The 22,683-nt window shown below is 44.7% G+C and overlaps 1 protein-coding gene across 2 annotated transcripts in view; it reads left to right on the top strand.

The window, feature by feature from the left end:
* Positions 1-22,683, top strand: part of MYO18B (myosin XVIIIB) — a 275,393-nt gene that overhangs the window by 108,526 nt on the left and 144,184 nt on the right. For both annotated transcript variants that reach the window (XM_081842590.1, XM_081842591.1), the window contains 8 exons: positions 2,081-2,264; positions 4,215-4,419; positions 6,720-6,829; positions 8,671-8,736; positions 8,873-9,001; positions 10,096-10,239; positions 12,537-12,626; positions 18,271-18,390. In XM_081842590.1, the coding sequence (XP_081698716.1) occupies positions 2,081-2,264; positions 4,215-4,419; positions 6,720-6,829; positions 8,671-8,736; positions 8,873-9,001; positions 10,096-10,239; positions 12,537-12,626; positions 18,271-18,390 (1,048 nt within the window). The remainder of the gene's footprint in view (positions 1-2,080; positions 2,265-4,214; positions 4,420-6,719; positions 6,830-8,670; positions 8,737-8,872; positions 9,002-10,095; positions 10,240-12,536; positions 12,627-18,270; positions 18,391-22,683) is intronic.

The following is a 22,683-nucleotide window of genomic DNA, read 5'->3' as shown; positions in this document are numbered from 1 at the left end:
AAGTACCAAGTGGAAAATATATTAGGAGATGCAATCCCACAAGACCCCAATTTTTTGTTAAATTATATGAATGACTTGGTAAAAGCAAGCAGAAAAAATAGTCTTTTATTTACAAGTAATAATAATAATTTATTATTTATACCCCACCCATCTGCCTGGGTTTCCCCAGCCACTCTGGGTGGCTCCCAGTTGAATATTAAAAACACAATACAGCATTGAATGTTAAAAACTTCCCTAAACAGGGCTGCCTTCAGATGTCTTTTAAAAGTAGGATAGTTGCTTATTTCCTTGACATCTGATGGGAGGGTGTTCCACAGGGCGGGCGCCACCACCGAGAAGGCCCTCTGCCTTGTTCCCTGTAACTTCGCTTCTCGCAGCGAGGGAACTGCCAGAAGGCCCTTGGAGCTGGACCTCAGTGTCCGGATAGAACAATGGGGGTGGAGGCACTCCTTCAGGTCTACTGGGCCGAGGCCATTTAGGGCTTTAAAGGTCAGCACCAACACTTTGAATTGTGCTTGGAAATGTACTGGAAGCCAATACAGGTCTCTTCAGGAGGCCACAAAGAATCCCATCTCTAAGGGAGCAGTCAGGAAAAATGGGGGAGGTGATGTTGCACCAGAGGGAGAAGAAGCACCTTTGCAAGGTAAACTGAGGCAGAGGCAGCGTCACCTACTTTTTGGAGGGTGGTGGGTAGGGCGAGGACACCTCAGCCAGACAGCTTAGAACATTTTAAAATTTAATTTAATTAATATCTGCAAAATTAGTTCTGCATCTCTGCCCATTTAGCACTTTCTCCCCTTTCTCTGCACTGGTTGCCTTCCTTCCCTTAATGAACAATAGAAATTTAATTGGAATTGGAACATCCCCTGGGGATTTGAAAGCTCCATGATTGGAGGGGAAAGTGATTTGCTTTCAGAAGGCAGCCTGTGGCCCCTGGTCCTCCTCCCATTAATCCCAAGGAGGAGGAAGAGGAAGAGGAAGAGGAGGAGGAGGAGGAGGAGGAGGAGGAGGAGGAAGAAGAAGAAGAAGAAGAAGAAGAAGAAGAGGCTTAAAAATGTACATTTATGGTTGGCTGGGAACCAGCTAGGAATATTAATTCCATAAGGTGAAGATCTAAGGATGTTAATGTTTAAGTTAAATTTCATTTATGGTTGGTTTCCTCTTTAGCCCCACGCAGCCCCTCCCAGCTGGAGAGGTTGCGCGCGGCTATGGCAGAAGCCTCTTCTGCCTGTGCGCCTTTCCGCTGCTCCCCGACCTGCTCTTTGGGGCTGGCCAGGAGGGTTCCCCCCACCAGCCCCAAAGAGCAGGTCGAAAGGAACCCAAAGCCTCCAGAGCACAGCGGGAACTCCCGCCGCGCTCCAGAGGCTTTGGGTTGCCTTCACTGAAGCCTGGAGAGCGAGAGGGGTCGGTGTGCACCGACCCCTCTCGCTCTCCAGGCTTGCAAGGTAGCCACATGAAGGCGACTGAAGGCACCTTGAACAGCACCTTCTGTGCTGGGCAGAGAGGGGGAGATTATTTTTTTTCTTGTTCTCCCCCTGTAAAACAAGGTGCGTCCTATGGTCGGGTGCGTCCTATAGAGCGAAAAATACGGTAAACCTTCTGACAGTAAGAGCTGTTTGACAGTGGAATGGGCAATGGAGGTTTTTAAGCAGAGGCTGGATGGCCAAGTGTCTGGGGTGCTTTAGCTGAGTTCCTGCATTTCAGGGGGTTGGACCAGATGACCCTTGGAATCTCTTCCAACTCTACAATTCTATGATTCTAAGTGAGTGGGGCATGTGGAGAGGAGCAGCAGGAGCTGAGCCCTGCTGCCTCTGCTGCCCACAGCAACTCCTGGACGGTCTTCTTAAATGATTAATGGGTCATGTATAATGACATCACTCTTGTGACATTGCTAGGGGCTGCCCCTTGGTCTCAGGTTTGGGCCCTGAAATCTCAGGCTCTGGGATGCTTCTGACCTTGCAACCCTATTTTGGAGATGCACAAGGATCTCCCTCCCTCCCTTACACACACTAACCAAGGCTCATCTTATATCATACAAGGGCAGCTCTTAAGGTTGGGTGATGTATTTCCCTCTCCACAGAGACCCTCTGAAGAAACTATTTCTGTTGCGGTCCAAAGTGCCCCTGATATGCCGGTCTGTTGCGGGGCTGGAGGGGAACTCCCAGCAAGCACTGCAGCGAGTTGGCTGTGTGAGGAAGACTTTCACTAGCAGCTTTGCAGCTGTGAAGAAGAAGTCTGTGTGTGCTCAGATCAAGCTTCAGCTGGTGAGCGAAAGGGTTGCCTAGAACTGGCAGAGGGGCCCAGGACTTTTTATGCATCCATCAAGTCCAGTTTTGCTTTAAGTTATTCAGTTATTATGCTGATGTATGCCCCCCAGTCCCCAAGTGGCATGAGGCTCCACGGGTGCCTGCACTTTCCCGGGGTTTGGTTTCCTTGGAATGACGTTCAGCCATGTCAATGTGAAAGTCTTTAGGCTATAGGGTTTTATTTTCACATGTATACACCTGAGCACAGGATGTATGGGTTCATAGTGTTAACTCCCCAACAGATTTTGTTTCCCCATAGGGTTCCAGGGGATCCCCAAACTCACAGCTTTGAATCTCCAATTTCCAGCATGAGCCAAAACTCTTCCCCCCACCCCCCACGTCTTGGCTTATTGTTCTCCCCACAAGGATGATGTGGCATCCAGCCAAGTGAGGTGGGAAATGCCTGCCCATTTTCCTCTATGGCAATAGAGCAATCACTTTGGGCAAGTAAATGACAGTACTTAACTGGCGAGCCAAGGGCTTTACCTTAACCAAGGAACTACTATGACTGGTTCAGTAGGTTTCCTCTCATAGATTCTAACCCCACACACAGTGGATCACAGATTTGGGATCTGCAATCAAACCAATACATTTATCCTCCCCCAACCTGGGGCCTTCCATATTTTCTTACTCGAACATCCATCAGCCTCAGCATCATACAGCTGTGCTGATAAACCTCTGGAGGGCACCACGTGGTGAAAGTTGATGTAAAGGTAAAGCGACCCCTGACCATTAGGTCCAGTCGTGGCTGAATCTGGGGTTGCGGCGCTCATCTCGCTTTATTGGCCGAGGGAGCCGGCGTACAGCTTCCGGGTCATGTGGCCAGCATGACTAAGAGCAGCGCACGGAAACAGAAAGTTGTCGTACATACCATATTTACTCAAATCTAATGCTCACCTTTATTGGCCAAATTACACTGTGAAAATTAAGATGCCATTAGATTCGATGGCACATTGACATTCACTAGCAAATACTTTTTTTGGTTTCAAGGTTCTGAAAATTGAGGTGCGCATTAGATTCGATGGCACATTAGACTCAAGTAAATACGGTATTTTGGATGTGATCCTTGGTATTTTTCCAGGGAGTGTTCAGTTAGTGAGCTTTTCCCATTCTATGATTTTTTTAAAGAGTATTATGCACAACGGTTTGTAAGAAAGGATGGAGGCAGCTTTTGAAACCCCACCAGGGAAAACCAAGTAACGCTAAGAGTGTTAGGTTTTTATTATTTCTCCAATTTTTTTTTTAAAAAACAACAGCATTAGCAACTTGAGAGTCTGATTGACAAGGCAGAAAACAAATATTTTTCAATTTGAGTGTTTCTAGATGCTTAGCAGTTCCATTTACTTGATGCCGCTTTTTCTGTGAACAGACAGTGGTCTTAAGAATGTTATCTATGTGATTTTTATTGCTGCTCTGGCTGATTTTATTATTATTTGTGTGGTTGGCTTTTATTTGAAACTTTTTTGCTACATTATGATGCCTTTTGTCCCTGTTTATTTTATTGATTGATTGCATTTATATCCTGCCTTCCTTCTTCCAAGGAGCTCAAGGCACATGTAATATACTGTATCTGCTTCTTCCCGCTGCATGTTATCCTCACAAAAACCCTGTGAGGTGGGTTAGGCTGTGAGTGAGTGACTGGCCCAGGGAGCTCCATGGCAGAGTGGGGATTCAAACCTGCACTTTGCAATCAGATGCAAAAAGTGGGTGGGTGGATGAGAGAGTAAGAGAGAGAAGTGAAAAAGAGGTTGACTGTCCAGAGTTCCCTGTGAAGAGGGATTGATCGTTGACCCTCTCTGGAAATTGTAACTCTGGAATAACAACTTTTGTATGGTGTGAATGTGGTCTATAATCTTCAAGCAGAAGATCAGGAACTCAATTCCTTTGTTTTTTTCTCCACTTCCGTAGGATTCTCTCATCAACCTAGTGAAGAGATCCCAGATTCACTTTGTCCATTGCCTCATTGCGAGAACAGAAATGGACAGAGAAGAAGGCACCGTTCTGCAGTCCTGTCTGATGCCAGGGGGAACAGCAGCAGGATGGGACATCTCCGCCCTTCGAGCCCAGCTCTCCGGGGGCCAGATATTGGATGCATTACAGCTCAGCAGGATAGGTGCAGGAGGGTTTCTGTTGCATGGAATGGCTGGGCATCCTGCATCTACTCACTGGGTAGACATTTATAAAAAGAGGCATGGCATGGAAAAAGTGGATGAAGAATATTTTTCCCTCACTCTCTCATAACACTTGAACACATGGACATCCAAAGAAGCTGAATGTTGGAGGACTCAGGACAGATGAAAGAAAGTCCTTCTTCATGCAGCACATAGTTAAACTACGGAACTTCCTCCCACAGGAGGCAGTGATGGCCACCAGTCCAGATGGCTTTAGAAGAGAATTAGTCAATTTCATGGAGGAGGAGAGGGCTATCGAGGGCTCCTAGCCAGGAGGGCTCTGCTCTGCCTCCACAGTTGGAGGTTGTAATGCTTCTGAATGCCAGTTTCTGGAAGCCACAGGAGGGAGAGGGATGTTGTGCATGGATCCTGCTTACAGATTTCCCGTTGAGGCCACTGGTTGGCCACTGTGAGAACAGGATGCTGGACTAGATGGGCTGCCTTTTGCTTGACCTAGAAGCCAGACTCTGTTTATGTTCTTAGGGTGCTTGACTCGGTGCAGGGAGTGTTACCTGCTGCCCTCTGGATGTTATTAGACTCCCATCTCTCATCAGCCCCAACCAGCATGGCCTGTGGGCAGGAATGATGCAAGTTGGAGGGCTGTAGCATGAGTAGAGAATTGGATCCAGCCAGTGGGCTGGATTCCTAAGTACCCCATCTCCTTGTGACCCAACCTTGGCAGGTGGGTGGGACTGATGACACTGGGTGAATGACACATGTCAAAGTTCCAGGATCAGCTGAGTGGTGGTGAAGTCAACCTACTTTAAAGAGGTGCTTTCTGCACCAGCTTCATCACACTGCACTGCAGGGAAGAGAGAAGGAGCATGGAAAGGAGACGGTTCATCTTTGCTCTCAGTTTTATGTTTTCATCAGATGTGTGAGGTCTTTTCTTTTGTTTTCTTGTAATAAATGTTATTAAGGTTTATAGAGAAAAATAAAAAACTTTATATCTTCCCCCCCTTTTAAACCAAACTAAGACTTTTATCTAGATACAGTGAAAACATAAAAAGGGGAGGAGAGAGAAAGAAAAAAAGAAAAGGAAAGGAAAAGAATAGAAAGGAGGTTAAAAGAAAAAGATAGAAAAATAAGATTTAGAAAGTAAAGTACTTCTGCTATATAAAAATAGTATTCACTTTGTCCAATCCAATATAACACCCAACAAAGCCACTTTCTATACACAAACATTATGTTCAATCCTCAAATCCAAATATCATTATTTCTTTTTCTTTTTCATGCAAAAAGTCTATGACAGGTTTCCAGTCTTTAACAAATGTTAATAATGACTTTTCTCTGATTAAACATGTCATTTTCGTCATCTCAGCTCTTAGTTTTAACAGTCATTCTTCCATTGTTGGAAGCTTGGTGCCTGTAAAAGTTTCGCAGCTGTGATCATATATTGAAACAAAGTTCCATATTCCTTTTGTAACTGTATATCCATAAGTCCCAGCAGACAGAGTTCTGGCTCCAGTTGATAATTAATCTTAAATGTTCTCCATATCAGTGTATGTATTTCTTTTTTTCCTTTTTTTCTTTTTTTCTTTTGCTTTTTTATGTGTCCACCAAGCATGATAAAATGTCCCTTAATGTTCTTTACATTTCCAACAAATATTTTTATAATATAGTTTCTAAATAATTTCTTTTAAAAAGAATTTGTTAGGTATTGAGGATTTGCCAGGTTTCTGGTGGGTTGGTTTGGATAAGCAAGGCAGTCAGAGCACTAGTTGCTGGTGGCAGTGTGGAAGACCCACATTCAAATCCTTACTTAGTTGTAGAACTATTTGAGACTGTTGGTGTTTGATCTGAGTGCATGTCACAGGCTCCTGGGGCTTCCCAGAAGGTTGCCAGGGGTTCCTGATAATGAAACATGAACATATTAGGGATACCTGTGCATAAAAAAATGAAAACCCTAGTGACAATAATGTAGAAAATGCATTATGCTGGGGAAAATTACTTGCAAAATGTACATATGAAAATATGCACTTTAGGAAAGATACACTCTCAAATTTGGAGGGAGACTTTTTAAAAATTAAAATTGCAAACTGATGTGGGAATGTGGCAAACTGAATTTAAGATTATAAAAATGAGAAACTGAAAGAGAAACAGATGGATTTGCCCGTCTTTGGGAGGTGGCCTCAGTGGTTTCTTATCCTTTGGCAACTGAGTGAGCCTTGGGAGGAACCAGACTCTCCTTTGCCAAATCTGCTCAGCCCCTCAGCAAATGCCCCTTTTGCTTGCCTTGCAGGGTACACGGATCGTATGGTGCGCATGCAGTTCCGACACCAGTTCCAGATTCTGGCTCAGCCAATGATGAAAAAATATAGCTCAGCCTATGAGATGACAGATGAAAATAAGGTGAGCCATGGGCGGAGGATGAGCAAAGACACCACAGGCAGCAGAGGCACTTTAGAAATATTAATATATTTCGGCTAAGTTGCTGCTGTTTTTGCTGCTGCTTATAACAATAACAATAATAAACAAATATTGCTTGTTATATAAAGGTTCAGAAATGTGCTTCCATATCATCATTCACCTGAAATATTGTTATTTACCTGCTATTATAGGTGTAATAGCATTGGCTCATCATTGTGTTATGAAGGTGCCTATCTAATAAAAAAAGAAAAAATAAATGGGAAGAAAAAGAGATTGTTATATAAGGAAGACCATATAAACAGACATCATGAAACCATCTGTTAGAATATTAAGAACCTGTTAACATAAATCCCTTTAAAAAAGGGGGGAGGAGAAATATATCTATACTCAAAAAATAAAGTAATATATATTAATATGGGGGGAAATCACTGAAAAGATAACCAAAAAGGAGAATCAGAAAATACAAATTGCATAGTTAGATTAATTGCAGACAAATTACAAGCTAAAAATTTCGTGTAAGATTAAAGTAATTCCAAATTCTATTAATTCAACTCCCTCCCCAATTATACTGATTAAATCAGACAAAATGGATTAAATAAACGAGAATGAATTAACTTCTATTATTATTATTTATTATTTCTGTGTTAACTGATACTACTAGGTGACATTAATAATCAAGTGGATGTCAAAAAATACATTTCTCCAGAGAGATCAGAGGCTATAATATAAGCAAACAGCGACTTACAAAGAAGAAGAGCAGGGATGAAGAACAGTGGCTAAATTCTTGAAAATTCAGCCCCCCCCCCCCCCCCCCGCTTCTGCATAATGGAAGCCTCTGTGCAAAATTGATCTCCTTCTCCTAATTTTCTGAGGGATTTTGCAAGCTCCTTTACAGATTCTTCCCCCGCTTACAAATCCCAATTGCAATGAGGCTGTGTGTGAACCAACTGCTCTTTCTGATGTGTATTCAGGGGGCATCACACAGCTGGGAGCTGAATTGCAGATGTGTGTGTGAGAGAGAGAGAGAGAGAGAGAGCGCATGAGAGAGCGCTGCATGGGGCAACAAAGGCTGTGCATGTGCATTTCATTTAAGACTTCAGGTTTCAAAAAGAAAATATTGACAGTCAGAAAAGGTCAATGTTGTTACTTGGTGCTGCGGGGAAATCAAGGGTATGGGTGGAGGAATGCAGCTTGTCCCTATTCTTAGTTTCATTCTTTCATTGGAAGTTTTGCCAGGCTGTTGGTGGGTTGGGCTGGTTACATAAGGCAGGCAAGATAGTCATGTTGGTCCCACGAATGTCAGAATTCCCTTGGTCCCATCACATCAGAGGCACGGTGAGAGCAAGCCTTTCCTGTGGCCGCTTCCATGCTGTGGAATCCCATCCCAAGAAAGGCTAGACAGGCTCCCAGTTTCTCATCCTTCTGCCAGCAGGCTAAGGCCTTCCTGTCCAGACAGGACTTTGGAAACTGAGGTGCAGACAGTCCTGAACACTGAGCATCTGTAAGGTCAAACTGCATTTTAATTGCTGATTCTAAATGTGTTTTGATGTGTTTTAACTATTATTTTTTAAGTGGTCTGTTCTTGAAGACCCATGTTCAATCCCTTTCTTACCTATAGAAATCTTTGGCTCCGTTGGTGTTTGATTTGACTTCTGTCACAGACTTCTGGGGCTCATTGGAAGGTTGCAAGGGGTTTTGGATAATGCAGAGATCAATAATGGGGGACAAGCCCCCATTTTCTCCCCCCCCCCCAGCTTCTGCTTATTGGGTAGAAAAGGGGATGTGAAGAGTTTCATTCCTATGTCTTCTCCCTTTCTCTTCAGGCTCTGGAGGAGCTCATCCAGGCCCTCAATATGGAGAAGAAGACCATTGCTGTGGGTCGCACTCAGGTACAGGGGAAGTCAACGGGGGTCCTGAGCTCACCCTGTGATGAATGCCAGCTTTTGAGTTGTCCCTTTGGCATCCTCGACTTTTATCCTGCTCGGATCCTGTGGCTTGATTTTCTCTCTCTTTCTTTCTGGGCAGGTGTTCCTGAAAGCTGGAGTCCTCTCTAGGCTAGAAAAGCAGAGGGAAAAACTGGTGTCTCAGAATCTGATTTTCCTCCAAGCAGCTTGCAAGGGGTTTCTCTCCCGTCAGAAATATAAGAAATTAAAGGTAACCTCTTCTTTGAAGATTAGCAAAGCCAGGGGTTGTTGTCATGGTAAATGTTAACATCTCTTGGGATGCTGCTGAGCAAATCCACCACCACAGCTTCATAGCTGTGATTCTGCTGTCGTAAACAACTTTGGGCAAAAAAAAATATTAAAAATCAATTTTTGAAATACGGGAACCCTCGCTTAAGACTCCCTAATGAAATAGCACCAAGCACCTGTGAAGGCCATCTGCTCCACTCTGAACCAGCTCTTTTCCTGCGTCAGTTACTTCAGGGGCTTGCCTTGCGCTTGCTTTGGAAGCTGCAGTTGGCTACAGCACGATTGCGGAGAGGAAGGAGGCCTTGTCAGCATATCATTTCTGTGCTCAGAGGTCTGCAGTGGTTGCCCATTTGCTAGCGGGCCAAGTTCATGGTGTTACTGTTACTACATAAAGTCCTTAACAACTTGGGATCAGGTTAGCTGCCAGATGCACCCACTCAACTGCTTTCATCTGCTGAATTGGCATTGTTCTGGGTGCCCCATAATCCCTGTTCTGCATTTATAAGAACTCTGTCTTTTAGTGTGGCAGCAGCTACACTTTGGAACTCCCTGCCTAGTGCTACCAGGCAGGCGCCTTTGCTCTGCTCTTTTTGGCACCTCCTAAAAACATATTTGTTTAGGAAAACCTACCCAGATGTTTACAAAGTCTACTGTTATTTTAACATTTTGAAAGTCTTAAATTATTGCTATTATTTTTTCTTATTGATAAGTTCATTGTTATTTCCTTTTTGTAAATCACTTCAAGCTTTTTATAAAAAGCAATCAAGCAGTGTATAAATGTTATGAAATAAATAATAGGGAGGAATTGTGCTGTTATGCTTGCTCCATCAGCACAAGCATTTCTGTTTCCCAGACAGAACAATCTCCCCTCTCTTCTCTGCCCCATGCAATGTTGGGGGTGGGACTGGGCGGAGGGAATGCTTGCTGCCACTGTTTAGTAGTTGAACCTGAGCCCCAGTGCCCAGGCTAGCCCAGGGCAGAGTTCCCTCTCTCCACAGCTGCCTGGGATGGTTTGCTCTCTCTGGGCTCTGAGGGTGACTCCTGCTCTCCTTTCAGATTCAGCGTTTGGCTGCTCGGTGCATCCAGAAGAACTTGGCCATCTTCCAAGCTGTGAAGGGCTGGCCCTGGTGGCAACTGATGTGTGGCATCCGGCCACTGTTGAGCACCAGCCTTGCAGAAGGTCAGCTCCGAGTCAGAGAGGTAGGTGACAACTGTGAAGGACAGGTCAGGACAGACATGGTGAGGTAGACCTCTGAGGGGTTCTGCTGGGACTCCCATGAGCCACAGAGCAAAGCCACTGTCCATATCATTCTTTTCCATACTTTTGGCACCAACTCTATTAGGGAAATTGAATGAATAGAGATATGGAACTGGAAATTATAGAACCCCAAAGTCATCATGTTCAGTACTTCAGTAATTACTAGAACAGTGCTTAAAAGGTGCTGTCTCAGAGGGTGCAGCAACTTCAGTTAGAAGGATCAGGTCACAGGCAAAAGAGACAATTTCAAAAGGATTAGACAAGTTCAAGAACGTGAGGGCTGTCACTGGCTACTGCCCATTGCAGTTTTGCTTCCACAGCTGGAAGCAGCAATGCTTCTGGACACCCCAGGAGAGGAGAGGGCTCTTGTGCTTGGATCCTGCTTGGGGGTTTCCCATAATAGGCATCTGGGTGGCTACTCTGAGGTCAGGATGCTGGCCTGTTCCCGCAAACTGTTCTTATGTTCTGATAAAATACAAATAATCTGAGCCAATACAAGGCATCTTTGCCTGCCTGCCTGTTTATATCTTACCTGTTGCCATTTGACCAACCAGCCAACTGCTGAACCTAAAACATTTTGTAAATGAAATATGTCACTTTCCCTTCATCACAGCATCCTGTCGCATTGTGGTGTGACCAAGCCTGACAGAACCCATGTGGCAAATGAATAGGTAGACTTGATTCTCACTGGCGAGTCCCCAGGGGCTAGTTTACGTTTTGCCTCAGTGGTGTCCCTGAGTGCACCCCATTTAATTTCTCCCCTCTTAGCAGTAGGTGGCTGCCGCCCAGCACTTTGCCCTTCAGTGGGTGATGGCTTCCCACTTCCCAGCAGCCAAATGGGCTGGTTGTTGAGGATGATAGGAGCTGGGGCCGAGCCGCCCCTGGAGGGGCCCACAGGACTCTCACCCTTGCTATCCACCCATAGCAACCTCAGTTTTCCTTATGTAGCTAACATGACACCATGGAATGCTGACTCCTTGTGGAAAAGGAAATGGAAAATGGGAAGGGAAGTGAATAGAACAGCTGCTGGCTGGACACTTGAACAGGAGCATTGAACACTGTGGGGTTTTGTCACAGTGCCAATGTCTGTTCACACTAAGTGCAAAACCTCTCTGTCAAGGCTGATGCTTGGTGGTCCCATCGCCTCCAAGACTCATTGCATGAAGTGGGTGCAGCATTGGTGGTGCTGTTGAAGTATACATTGTGGTTGTACCTGCACACACCCCAGACACACAACTAGGGATCATTGAAGCACACAACTGCATTCTCTCTCTCTCTTTCACACACACACACACACACACACCTTCCATAATGTGATGGTGACTAGTAATCAGGGAATTATTCTGTGACCATCCTGTCACTATGTAGCATGTAGAACTGGTGGCGCTCAAGGACGTAATTGTCTAGGATAGTGTTGTCATTTATGCATGCATGTTGTATTCTGCTGGCATCTGTCTCTCTCTGGAGACAGTGGAGCAGGGTGCCTTGGCGGGGGGGGGGGGTGAGATCAAGCTCTTAGAAGGTTACATAGCCTTCTGGGGCTGTAGAGACCAATGCAGGAGAGACATGTTTTGTTTCAGCCGGGGCAGAGGAAGGCGTCCAGTTGTGCTGCTGCAATTGCACCAGGGTGTTTCTTCTCTCTGCAGTTATTCCACCTCTGGTCACCTGTTTGTGTGTCTCCTGGCACGGTCAGTTGTCTGCAAGGGATTCCCACATGACATGGTTGATATTGCCAGCCTTCATGTCATGTTTGCAGACATCTTTGTAACACAAAGTTGGCCTGGTGCCTGAAGTCAGCTCCACATAGTGCACGTCCTTGGGGATCCTGACATCTTCCATTCTGTGGATATGACCAAGCTAGTGTAGACATCACTGAGACAGGAGTGTGAACATGCTGGGAATGTGGGCTTGTGAGAGCACATCCTTGTTTTGCACTTCCATAAAGCAACGTGCTCAACACATAAGCCTGGTAGACCTTCATCCTGGTATTGGATGCTAGCATCACATTCTCCCATACCCTGTTGTGCTCATGTTTATGTATAGTTTCTATCCATACTGCACTATCAAAGTACATCATGAGGTACAGCAAAGCAAAAGGGGGGTATCTACCTAAAAGGAGCATACAGTCAAAGATTTTACAGTTGAGAGGGGGAGAAGTACAGAATCAAAGCCTATAAACAAATGGAGGGTACAGGAAGGCTCAAAGAGGGTGTGTTTTCTTCTTTCTCCCCATTTTTAGGAGGAGTTGGCATTGCTGCGAAAGAAATTGGAAAATTCAGAACTTTCACGGCAGGAGCTTCGGCAGAGCACAGAACAGCTGGAAAGCAAGGTCAGAAATAGAAACCGTGTGAGGTTCTGTCCTTGCTTCTGGTTGCAAGATCATAGATTTGTAGAGTTGGAAGGGAGCTCAAGAGCCATCTAGTCCACCCCCTGCAATGCAGGAATCTCAGCTAAAACCTCGGCTTGAAAACCTCCAATGAAGGCAGTGGACTCTTCCTCACTGGAGGTGTTTAAACAAAGATTGCTTTTTTCTTAATTCACACAACAATAATTCAAACTGGTCCTTATAAGAACAACTGTTTAGGAATTGGCATTTGAGAGTGATTCTCCCCTGCCTTCCTTCCCTGTTCCTTTCTGCTTTTTTAGTTTTGGGCCTGCAGGCAGGCACTGTCTTGTTTTTGCTGGTTGTGTGTAAGCTGCTCTGGAAGATTTTTTTGGGTGAACATTTATTTAATTTAAATAATTAATTTAATTTAATTTAATTTAAATAAACATTAAATAATTTATTTAATGCTCTCATTAAATAAATGAAATGAAGAGACTTTCTGAATCAACCTGAAAAGGCTCATCTGCAGCAGTGGCTCCCAACCTCCTTTGGGAGAACAAGTTGCAGCAGTGAAACTGTGCTTGACATGGTTGTACATCGAAATGTGACAGGCCTCTTGTTGAATGCAACATGCATAATAATTACTCCTCTGTTTTCCCAAACTTTGGATGGCAGAGCCTGCAGGGATGGGTGGCCCTGGCAATTTCAGTTTCTGTCCATTTTGTTCAGATCTGCACAAAAATGTAAAGATAAGGCACCCCTGACAGTTAAGTCCAGTTTTGAACGACTCTGGGGTTGCGGCGCTCATCTCACATTACTGGCCGAGGGAGCAGTTTTTCCGGGCCATGTGGCCAGCATGACTAAGCTGCTTCTGGTGAAACCAGAGCAGTGCACAGTTCACATTAAAAAAAAGAGAAGTCCTAATGAAAATTCAGCAGCTTTTTAGTGTGCATTTCTCCATGGCAACCCTGGGCTGTGGAACTCCTTCCCACAGAGGTGCATCTAGCACCTTCATAATACAGGCTGGATTTACACTGATCTGGAAAATGCTATTTAAAATACACTATTAAAAAACTATAGTCCCCAATGCAATTTCTCATTGGCAACAGATCACTGCTCTGCAGTGCTCTCTGGTGCCACATTTTACCACACATTTTTAACATTTAACTCACCAGTATAGATTAGTCTACACTCAGCTTCTGGCAAATGCTCAAGATGCAACTTCGTGCCTCTGCCTCTGACACTTGGAAAACTACTGTATGTATCCAGGACCCACCTTATTTCTGTCATTTTACGTGTTTTAAAACTGTTGACTGTTGTTAGCTGCTCTGAGCCCGGCTTCGGCTAGGGAGGGCGGGATATAAATAAAATTTATTATTATTATTATTATTATTATTATTATTATTATTATTATTATTATTAACTCAGGAGGAAGTACTATTCCGTGATCACGCCTGAAACCGCTGATCTCCCTTTTGGCACAGTCAGAATTTTATCTATTCCTGAAGCCATTGTGATGTCAGGGGGGCACATGAGGGCGGTTTGGCCAAATGGAGATGCCTAGCACACCCAATTCAGGCTGGGATCGAAGGGTGCAAGGCTGTTGCATCCTTCTCACACCTCCCTCCCTGAGCCGTTTGGGAGGCTGGGATCTGATCATAAAGTGGCACAGGGCTGGCTTGGGGAGGGTGGCATGAGCAGCACGCCCCCCCCCCCCCATGGGCCTGGGGCGCTCACCCTAGCAGCCCCCATGCTATGCCCCCCTGGATACCAGGGACTTGCTGAAGACATGCTCTGCAGCTGAGTTATGGCCTTTCCTGTGCCCCATACGCTGTGTTCCCATGAAGGTGTGCTAGAGAAGGGAGCAGCTAGAATCCCAAAAGCAACTATGATGGGGCAGAAAAGAAAACCGACTTGGATTGAACATTTCTAATGTAATCACTCCCTAGGGATGGTGAAGATATTTGGTTTGGCTTCCATTAAAATGTAAACCTTCCTAAATTTACGCTCCTGAAACAATATGCATACCAAGCACAGCTCTCTGTCAAAATACTAAATGCATATATTAATGAAAGTAATACTAAAAATCTCAGTGGAATGATTAGAGTGCTGGACTTGGACTTAGAAAAACAGGGTTCAAACAGCCCCTGCTCAGTCATGAAGCTCACTGGGTGACCTCGGGGCAGAGGATAAAATAGGGAGAGGGAGAATTGTGTGTGCCGCCTTGAGCTGCTTCAAGGGAAGGTGGAGTATAAAAGTAATCATAAACTTTAAAAATACGTTATATCAGTCCTTTACAACTAAAGGACTAAACAACAACAAGGAGTCTCAAAGCAGCTAACATTCTCCTTTCCCTTCCTCCCCCACAACAAACATTCTGTGAGGTGAGTGGGGCTGAGAGACTTCAAAGAAATGTGACTGGCCCAAGGTCACCCAGCAGCTGCATGTGGAGGAATCATAGAATCATAGAATCATAGAGTTGGAAGAGACCACAAGGGCCATCGAGTCCAACCCCCTGCCAAGCAGGAAACACCATCAAAGCACTCCTGACATATGGTTGTCAAGCCTCTGCTTAAAGACCTCCAAAGAAGGAGACTCCACCACACTCCTTGGCAGCAAATTCCACTGTCGAACAGCTCTTACTGTCAGGAAGTTCTTCCTAATGTTTAGGTGGAATCTTCTTTCTTGTAGTTTGGAACCATTGCTCCGTGTCCGCTTCTCTGGAGCAGCAGAAAACAACCTTTCTCCCTCCTCTATGTGACATCCTTTTATATATTTGAACATGGCTATCATATCACCCCTTAACCTCCTCTTCTCCAGGCTAAACATGCCCAGCTCCCTTAGCCGTTCTTTCATAAGGCATCGTTTCCAGCCCTTTGACCATTTTGGTTGCCCTCCTCTGGACACGTTCCAGTTTGTCAGTGTCCTTCTTGAACTGTGGTGCCCAGAACTGGACACAGTACTCCAGGTGAGGTCTGACCAGAGCAGAATACAGCGGCACTATTACTTCCCTTGATCTAGATGCTATACTCCTATTGATGCAGCCCAGAATTGCATTGGCTTTTTTAGCTGCCGCGTCACACTGTTGGCTCATGTCAAGTTTGTGGTCAACCAAGACTCCTAGATCCATTTCACATGTACTGCTCTCAAGCCAGGTGTCACCCATCTTGTATTTGTGCCTCTCATTTTTTTTGCCCAAGTGCAATACTTTACATTTCTCCCTGTTAAAATTCATCTTGTTTGTTTTGGCCCAGTTCTCTAATCTGTCAAGGTCGTTTTGAAGTGTGATCCTGTCCTCTGGGGTGTTAGCCACCCCTCCCAGTTTGGTGTCATCTGCAAATTTGATCAGGATGCCCTTGAGTCCATCATCCAAGTCATTGATAAAGATGTTGAATAAGACAGAACCCTGTGGCACCCCACTAGTCACTCTTCTCCAGGATGAAGAGGAACCATTGATGAGCACCCTTTGGGTTCAGTCAGTCAGCCAGTTACAAATCCACTGAGTGGTAGCCATTCTTTACAAGAATATCATGGGGCACCTTGTCAAATGCCTTGCTGAAATCAAGGTAGGCTACATCCACTGCATTCCCTTCATCTACCAGGCTTGTAATTCTGTCAAAAAACGAGATCAGGTTAGTCTGACATGACTTATTTTTCAGAAATCCATGCTGACTATTGGTGATCACAGTATTCCTTTCTAGGTGCTCACAGACTGTTTGCTTAATGATCTGCTCCAGAATCTTCCCTGGTATTGATGTCAGACTGACTGGGCGGTAATTATTTGGGTCCTCTCTTTTCCCCTTTTTGAAAATAGGGACAACATTTGCCTTCCTCCAGTCTGCCGGGACTTTGCCTGTTCTCCAGGAATTCTCAAAGATGGTTCTGAGATCACATCTGCCAGTTCTTTTAATACTCTTGGATGCAGTTCATCTGGCCCTGGAGACTTGAATACATCTAAACTAGCCAAGTATTCTTGTACTATCTCCTTAGTTATTCTGGGCTGTGTTTCCTCTGCTGAATCATTTCCTCCAAATTCTTCAGGTCTGGCATTGTTTTCTTTATTGGAGAAGACTGAGGCAAAGAAGGCATTGAGGTGTTCAGCCCTTTCTGTGTCCCCTGTTTGCATTACACCATCTTCTCCTCTGAGTGACCCCACTGTTTCTTTCTTCTTCCTTTTGCTACGAACATACCCATAAAAGCCTTTTTTGTTGCTTTTAACCTCTCTAGCAAGCCTGAGTTCATTCTGTGCTTTAGCTTTTCTGACTTTGTGTCTACATGTGCTGGCTATTTGTTTGAATTCCTCTTTGGTGGTTTCCCCCCTTTTCCATTTTTTGTACACATCCTTTTTTAATCTTAACTCAGTTAAAAGTTCTTTAGATAGCCACCCTGGCTTCTTTAGGCACCTTCCATGTTTCTGTCTCATTGGTATTGCCTGAAGTTGTGCTTTTACTATCTCCCTCTTAACAAACTCCCAGCCATCATGAACTCCCTTTCATGGAGTCGCAAACCCAGTTCACCACATTACGAGTCTACCACTCTTAACCATTCTCACTGATAACTCTTATGGGGATCACAGAAAGGGAGGGCAAATATTCACAGCAGTGGCTGCAACACTTTTCAGAGAGAACACTGTGCTCCCCAAATGTCACAGGGGGACAAGAAAGCTCCAATAAATTGGCTGGCCATAATATCAAAGTGCAAAGCAGTGAATCTTATACCCCACCGCCTTCCAAGTCTGTCCAGAAACTTGGGAGAGTGTTTGAGCTCTCACCAGGAAGCGGGGTGGTGCTCTAAAGAGTAGGCACCCCAACCCTGAAGTGAAGTTACAACTGGCTCTGTATTTATTATGCAGAAGTCTATGCTTTTGAATAACGTTTTTCCACTGTATTTATTTATTTTGCAGAAGGGATTTCTCCTAGTTCACTCCACCTCAACCCATCCAGACTCAGGTTCACTTAAGGTGGCCACTTAGGCATATCTCCCTCTGTCCCACGACACTCTCCCTCCCTCCCTCCCTCCCTCTCACTCACACACACCGCAGAAATTTGTGTAATATTTGCACAAGCTAACTTATAGAAATAGATGCTAATTTGTTTATTTACATAAAGGCCATTGTGGGCTAACCTGCCTTTCCCCAGTTTGCTCTAGGGATGTTGGGAACCATGGGAAATGTATTTTCACTTGTTCCCAGGGTCCCTAGATATTGTCAGCAGCATCTGGAGCCTAATGGAGACCCAGACGTGGGGCTTCCTCATTGTCATTGCTTCATTTGGGGTCCTTGAAAATGCATTGGGGAGAGAGTGGGACTTGCGTGAAGGGTTTGGCCTTGGGGAGGCTTTACTTTTTATCTCTGGAAAAAGAACATTTGCAGCCTTAGCTCATTCTGGATTCTGCTGGGGTCGAATGGAGAGCAATGAAAGACACTGAATCATAGAATCGTAGAGATGGAAGGGGCCAAAAGGGTCATCCAGTCCAATCTCCTGCAATACAACAAGAAGAAAGCAGCTTAAATTTTGGGTGCTTCTGAACACCAGGAATGCTTGAGGGAGCCCTTGACTGCACAACGCCCCCCCACCCCCGCTTGCCTGATTGAAGCAAGTTCAGAGCTGCCTCATGCGACCTGTTGCATTTCTTCCCCCCACTTCAGATCATAGACCTCACGACGGAGCTGTCAGATGAACGATTGAAAGGTGATGTTGCCTGTCAGGTCCTGGAAGGTGAACGAGCTGAAAGACTGAGAGGGTCAAGAGAGGTCAGAGAGCTGCAGGTATGTGCCCAACGGGAGGGCTGGGGGGGGCAGCAAGATGGAACTTGCATGTTGGGTCTTTGCACAATTTCTCCACAGGACATGGAGGAAAAGCAACCTGTTCACCCAAACAGCCCTGCAGGGCCAGCCCAAGACATTTTGCAGACCCTCCCTTTCTTTTTATATTCATATACCTTAATGCTCTTAATTTCTTTTCAGTTTTATGTCAAAATTTCTTTCATAATTACATCTTACATTTCAATTTTGTTCCATGTTATCCTTACTTAACCTTTGGTCTTATTTTCTCACTTGTAAGTGTTTAATCAAACCCTGCTAGTGAGTCCATTTCTTTACAGTATTTCTGTAAATACAACATAAAGGGTTCCCAGTATTTTTTAAATTTTTCCTTATCATTGTGGAAAACTCATTCTGAATCGGACTAGACACAGGTTAGAGCTCAACATCGAGCCTACCAAGTGGCGATAGCAACAGCAAAAAGGACCTTCTTCACCGCCTCTACTGCATCTGCAGAAAACAGCAGCAGGAGACTCTCTCAGGTGGTTCACAATGTAACGGAACCACCTTCGCCATTGGGGCCCAGTAAGGACCCCAAAATCTCCTACAATATTTTGCAAAGTTTTTTTTTGCAGATAAAGTCGCTCGGATTCAGAAAGAGGTAGACTCTACCAGAGGTAGACTCTACCATGGGAGTGAGAGAGTGCTGTCTAGTCAAGTTGTATAGGATCAATTTCAATCTGTTACCCCTGAAGATGAGGACAGGCTGCTTGGACAAGTGAAACCGACCACCTGTCTCCTTGATCCTTGCCCATCCTGGCACATAAAAGTGAGCTGGGAAGGGCTGGGCGATGGGCTCTGTGGGGTGGTGAATGCTTCCCTTTGTGAGGGAGCCCTCCCAGACCCGCTGAAAGAGGCGATCACCAAACCACTTCTTAAAAAAACATCTTTAGACTCAGCCAATATGGCCAACCCCCTTCATGGATCAATGCCTTGCTGTGACGAAGGGGCTTGAATAACTCATAGAAGCTATGAGGTATGCCATGTGGGCCACCCAAGATGGACAGGTCATAGGGGAGAGTTTTGACCAAATGTCATCCACTTGGAGCAGGAACCGGCAAACCACTCCAGTATCCCTGCCAAGAAAACTCTGTGGACAAAACAGGCATATAAAAGTTATGACCCTGGAAGATGAGCCCCTCAGGTCGGAAGGCGTCCAACATGCTACTGGGGAAGAGCGGAGGACAAGTACAAGTAGATTCAGAGGTGATGAAGCGGCTGGGCCAAAGCCGAAAGGTCGCTCAGTTGTGGATATGCCTGGAAGCGAAAGGAAAGTCCAATGCTGTAAAGAAAAATATTGCATAGGAACCTGGAATGTAAGAACCATGAACCTTGGTAAGTTGGATGTGATAAAAAATGAGATGGCAAGAATAAATATTGACATCCTAGGCATCAGTGAACTAAAACAGACGGGAATTCAGCTCGGATGACCATCATATCTACTACTGTGGGCAAGAATCCCGTAAAAGAAATGGAGTGGCGTTCATAGTCAACAAAAGAGTGGAGAAAGCTGTACTGGGATGCAATCTCAAAAATGATAGAATGATCTCTATATGAATCCAAGGCAGACCTTTTAACATCACAGTAATCCAAGTTTATGCACCAACTACTGGTGCTGAAGAAACTGAAATTGAGCATTTCTATGAAGACTTACAACACCTTATAGAAGTGACACCAAACAAGGATGTTCTTCTCTATGTGAAGGATGTCACATAGAGGAGGGAGAAAGGTTGTTTTCTGCTGCTCCAGAGAAGCGGACACGGAGCAATGGTTCCAAACTACAAGAAAGAAGATTCCACCTAAACATTAGGAAGAACTTCCTGACAGTAAGAGCTGTTCGACAGTGGAATTTGCTGCCAAGGAGTGTGGTGGAGTCTCCTTCTTTGGAGGTCTTTAAGCAGAGGCTTGACAACCATATGTCAGGAGTGCTCTGATGGTGTTTCCTGCTTGGCAGGGGGTTGGACTCGATGGCCCTTGTGGTCTCTTCCAACTCTATGATTCTATGATTCTATGATTCATTATAAGGGGATTGGAATGCCAAAGCAGGGAGTCAAGAGATAAAAGGAACAACTGGCAAGTTTGGCCTTGGACTTCAAAACGAAGCAGGGCAAAGGCTAATAGAGTTCTGCCAAGAGAACAAGCTGGTCATCACAAACACTCTTTTCTAACAACACAAGAGACGACTCTACACATGGACATCACCAGATGGGATGGGCAGCATCGAAATCAGACTGATTATATTCTCTGCAGCCAAAGATGGAGAAGCTCTATACAGTCAGCAAAAACAAGATCTGGAGCTGACTGTGGCTCAGCTCATCAGCTTCTTATAGCAAAATTCAAGCTTAAACTGAAGAGGCAGCAATGAAAACCATCCCAATGAAAAGCAAGAAAGCAAAGTGGCTGTCCAACGAGGCCTTACAAATAGCGGGGGAGAGAAGGCAAGCAAAATGTGAGGCAGATAGTGAAAGATACAGGAAATTGAATGCAGATTTCCAAAAAAGAGCAAGGAGAGACAAGAAGGCCTTCTTAAACGAGCAATGCAAAGAAATAGAGGAAAACAATAGAATGGGAAAAACCAGAGTTCTGTTCAAGAAAATTGGAGATATGAAAGGAACATTTCGTACAAAGATTACCATAATAAAAGACAAAAGTGGTAAGGACCTAACAGAAGCAGAAGACATCAAGAAGAGGTGGCAAGAATACACAGCAGAATTATACCAGAAAGATATGGATGGCTCACACACCCCAGGTAGTGTGGTTGCTGACCTTGAGCCAGACATCCTGGAGAGTGAAATCAAATGGGCCTTAGAAAGCACTGCTAATACCAAGGCCAGTGGAAGTGATGGTATTCCAGCTGAACTATTTAAAATTTAAAAGGATGATGCTGTCAAGGTGCTCCACTCAATATGCCAGCAAATTTGGAAACCTCAGCAGTGGCCAGAGAATTGAAGAAGATCAGTCTACATCCCAATCCCAAAGAAGGGCAGTGCCAAAGAATGCCCCAACTACCGCACAATTGCACTAATTTCACACGCTAGCAAGTTTATGCTTAAAATTCTACAAGGAAGGCTTAAGCAGTATGTGGACTGAGAACTCCCAGAAGTGCAAGCTGGATTTCGAAGGGGCAGAGGAACCAGAGACCAAATTGCAAACATGTGCTGGATTATAGAGAAAGCTAGAGAGTTCCAGAAAGACATCTACTTCTGCTTCATTGACTATGCAAAAGCCTTTGACTGTGTAGGCCACAGCAAACTATGGCAAGTTCTTAAAGAAATAGGTGTGCCTGATCACCTCATCTGTCTCCTGAGAAATCTCTATGTGGGACAAGAAGCTACAGTTAGAACTTGATATGGAACAACTGATTGGTTCAAAAACTGATTGGTTCAAAATTGGGAAAGGAGTACGACAAGGCTGTATATTGTCTCCCTGCTTATTTAACTTATATGCAGAATTCATCATGCGAAAGGCTGGGCTGGATGAATCCCAAGCCAGAATTAAGATTGCCAGAAGAAATATCAACAACCTCAGATATGCAGATGACACAACCTTGATGGCAGAAAGTGAGGAGGAATTAAAGGACCTCTTAATGAGGGTGAAAGAGGAGAGCGCAAAATATGGTCTGAAGATCAACATCAAAAAAAACGAAGATCATGGCCACTGGCCCCATCACCTCCTGGCAAATAGAAGGGGAGGAAATGGAGGCAGTGAGAGATTTTACTTTCTTGGGCTCCATGATCACTGCAGATGGTGACAGCAGCCACGAAATTAAAAGACGCCTGCTTCTTGGAAGAAAAGCAATGACAAACCTAGACAGCATCTTAAAAAGTAGAGACATCATCTCTATGTGGGACAAGAAGCTACAGTTAGAACTGGGTATGGAACAACTGATTGGTTCAAAATTGGGAAAGGAGTACGACAAGGCTGGATATTGTCTCCCTGCTTATTTAACTTATATGCAGAATTCATCATGCGAAAGGCTGGGCTGGATGAATCCCAAGCCAGAATTAAGATTGCCAGAAGAAATATCAACAACCTCAGATATGCAGATGACACAACCTTGATGGCAGAAAGTGAGGAGGAATTAAAGGACCTCTTAATGAGGGTGAAAGAGGAGAGCGCAAAATATGGTCTAAAGCTCAACATCAAAAAAAAACCAAAAAAAAAAAACCAAAGATCATGGCCACCTGGCCCATCACCTCCTGGCAAATAGAAGGGGAAGAAATGGAGGCAGTGAGAGAT

The sequence above is a fragment of the Podarcis erhardii genome (assembly GCF_964252035.2).
Source record: "Podarcis erhardii genome assembly, chromosome: 15".
Classification (NCBI taxonomy): Eukaryota; Metazoa; Chordata; class Lepidosauria; order Squamata; family Lacertidae; genus Podarcis; species Podarcis erhardii.
This window is presented reverse-complemented; position numbering and strand designations above follow the sequence as displayed.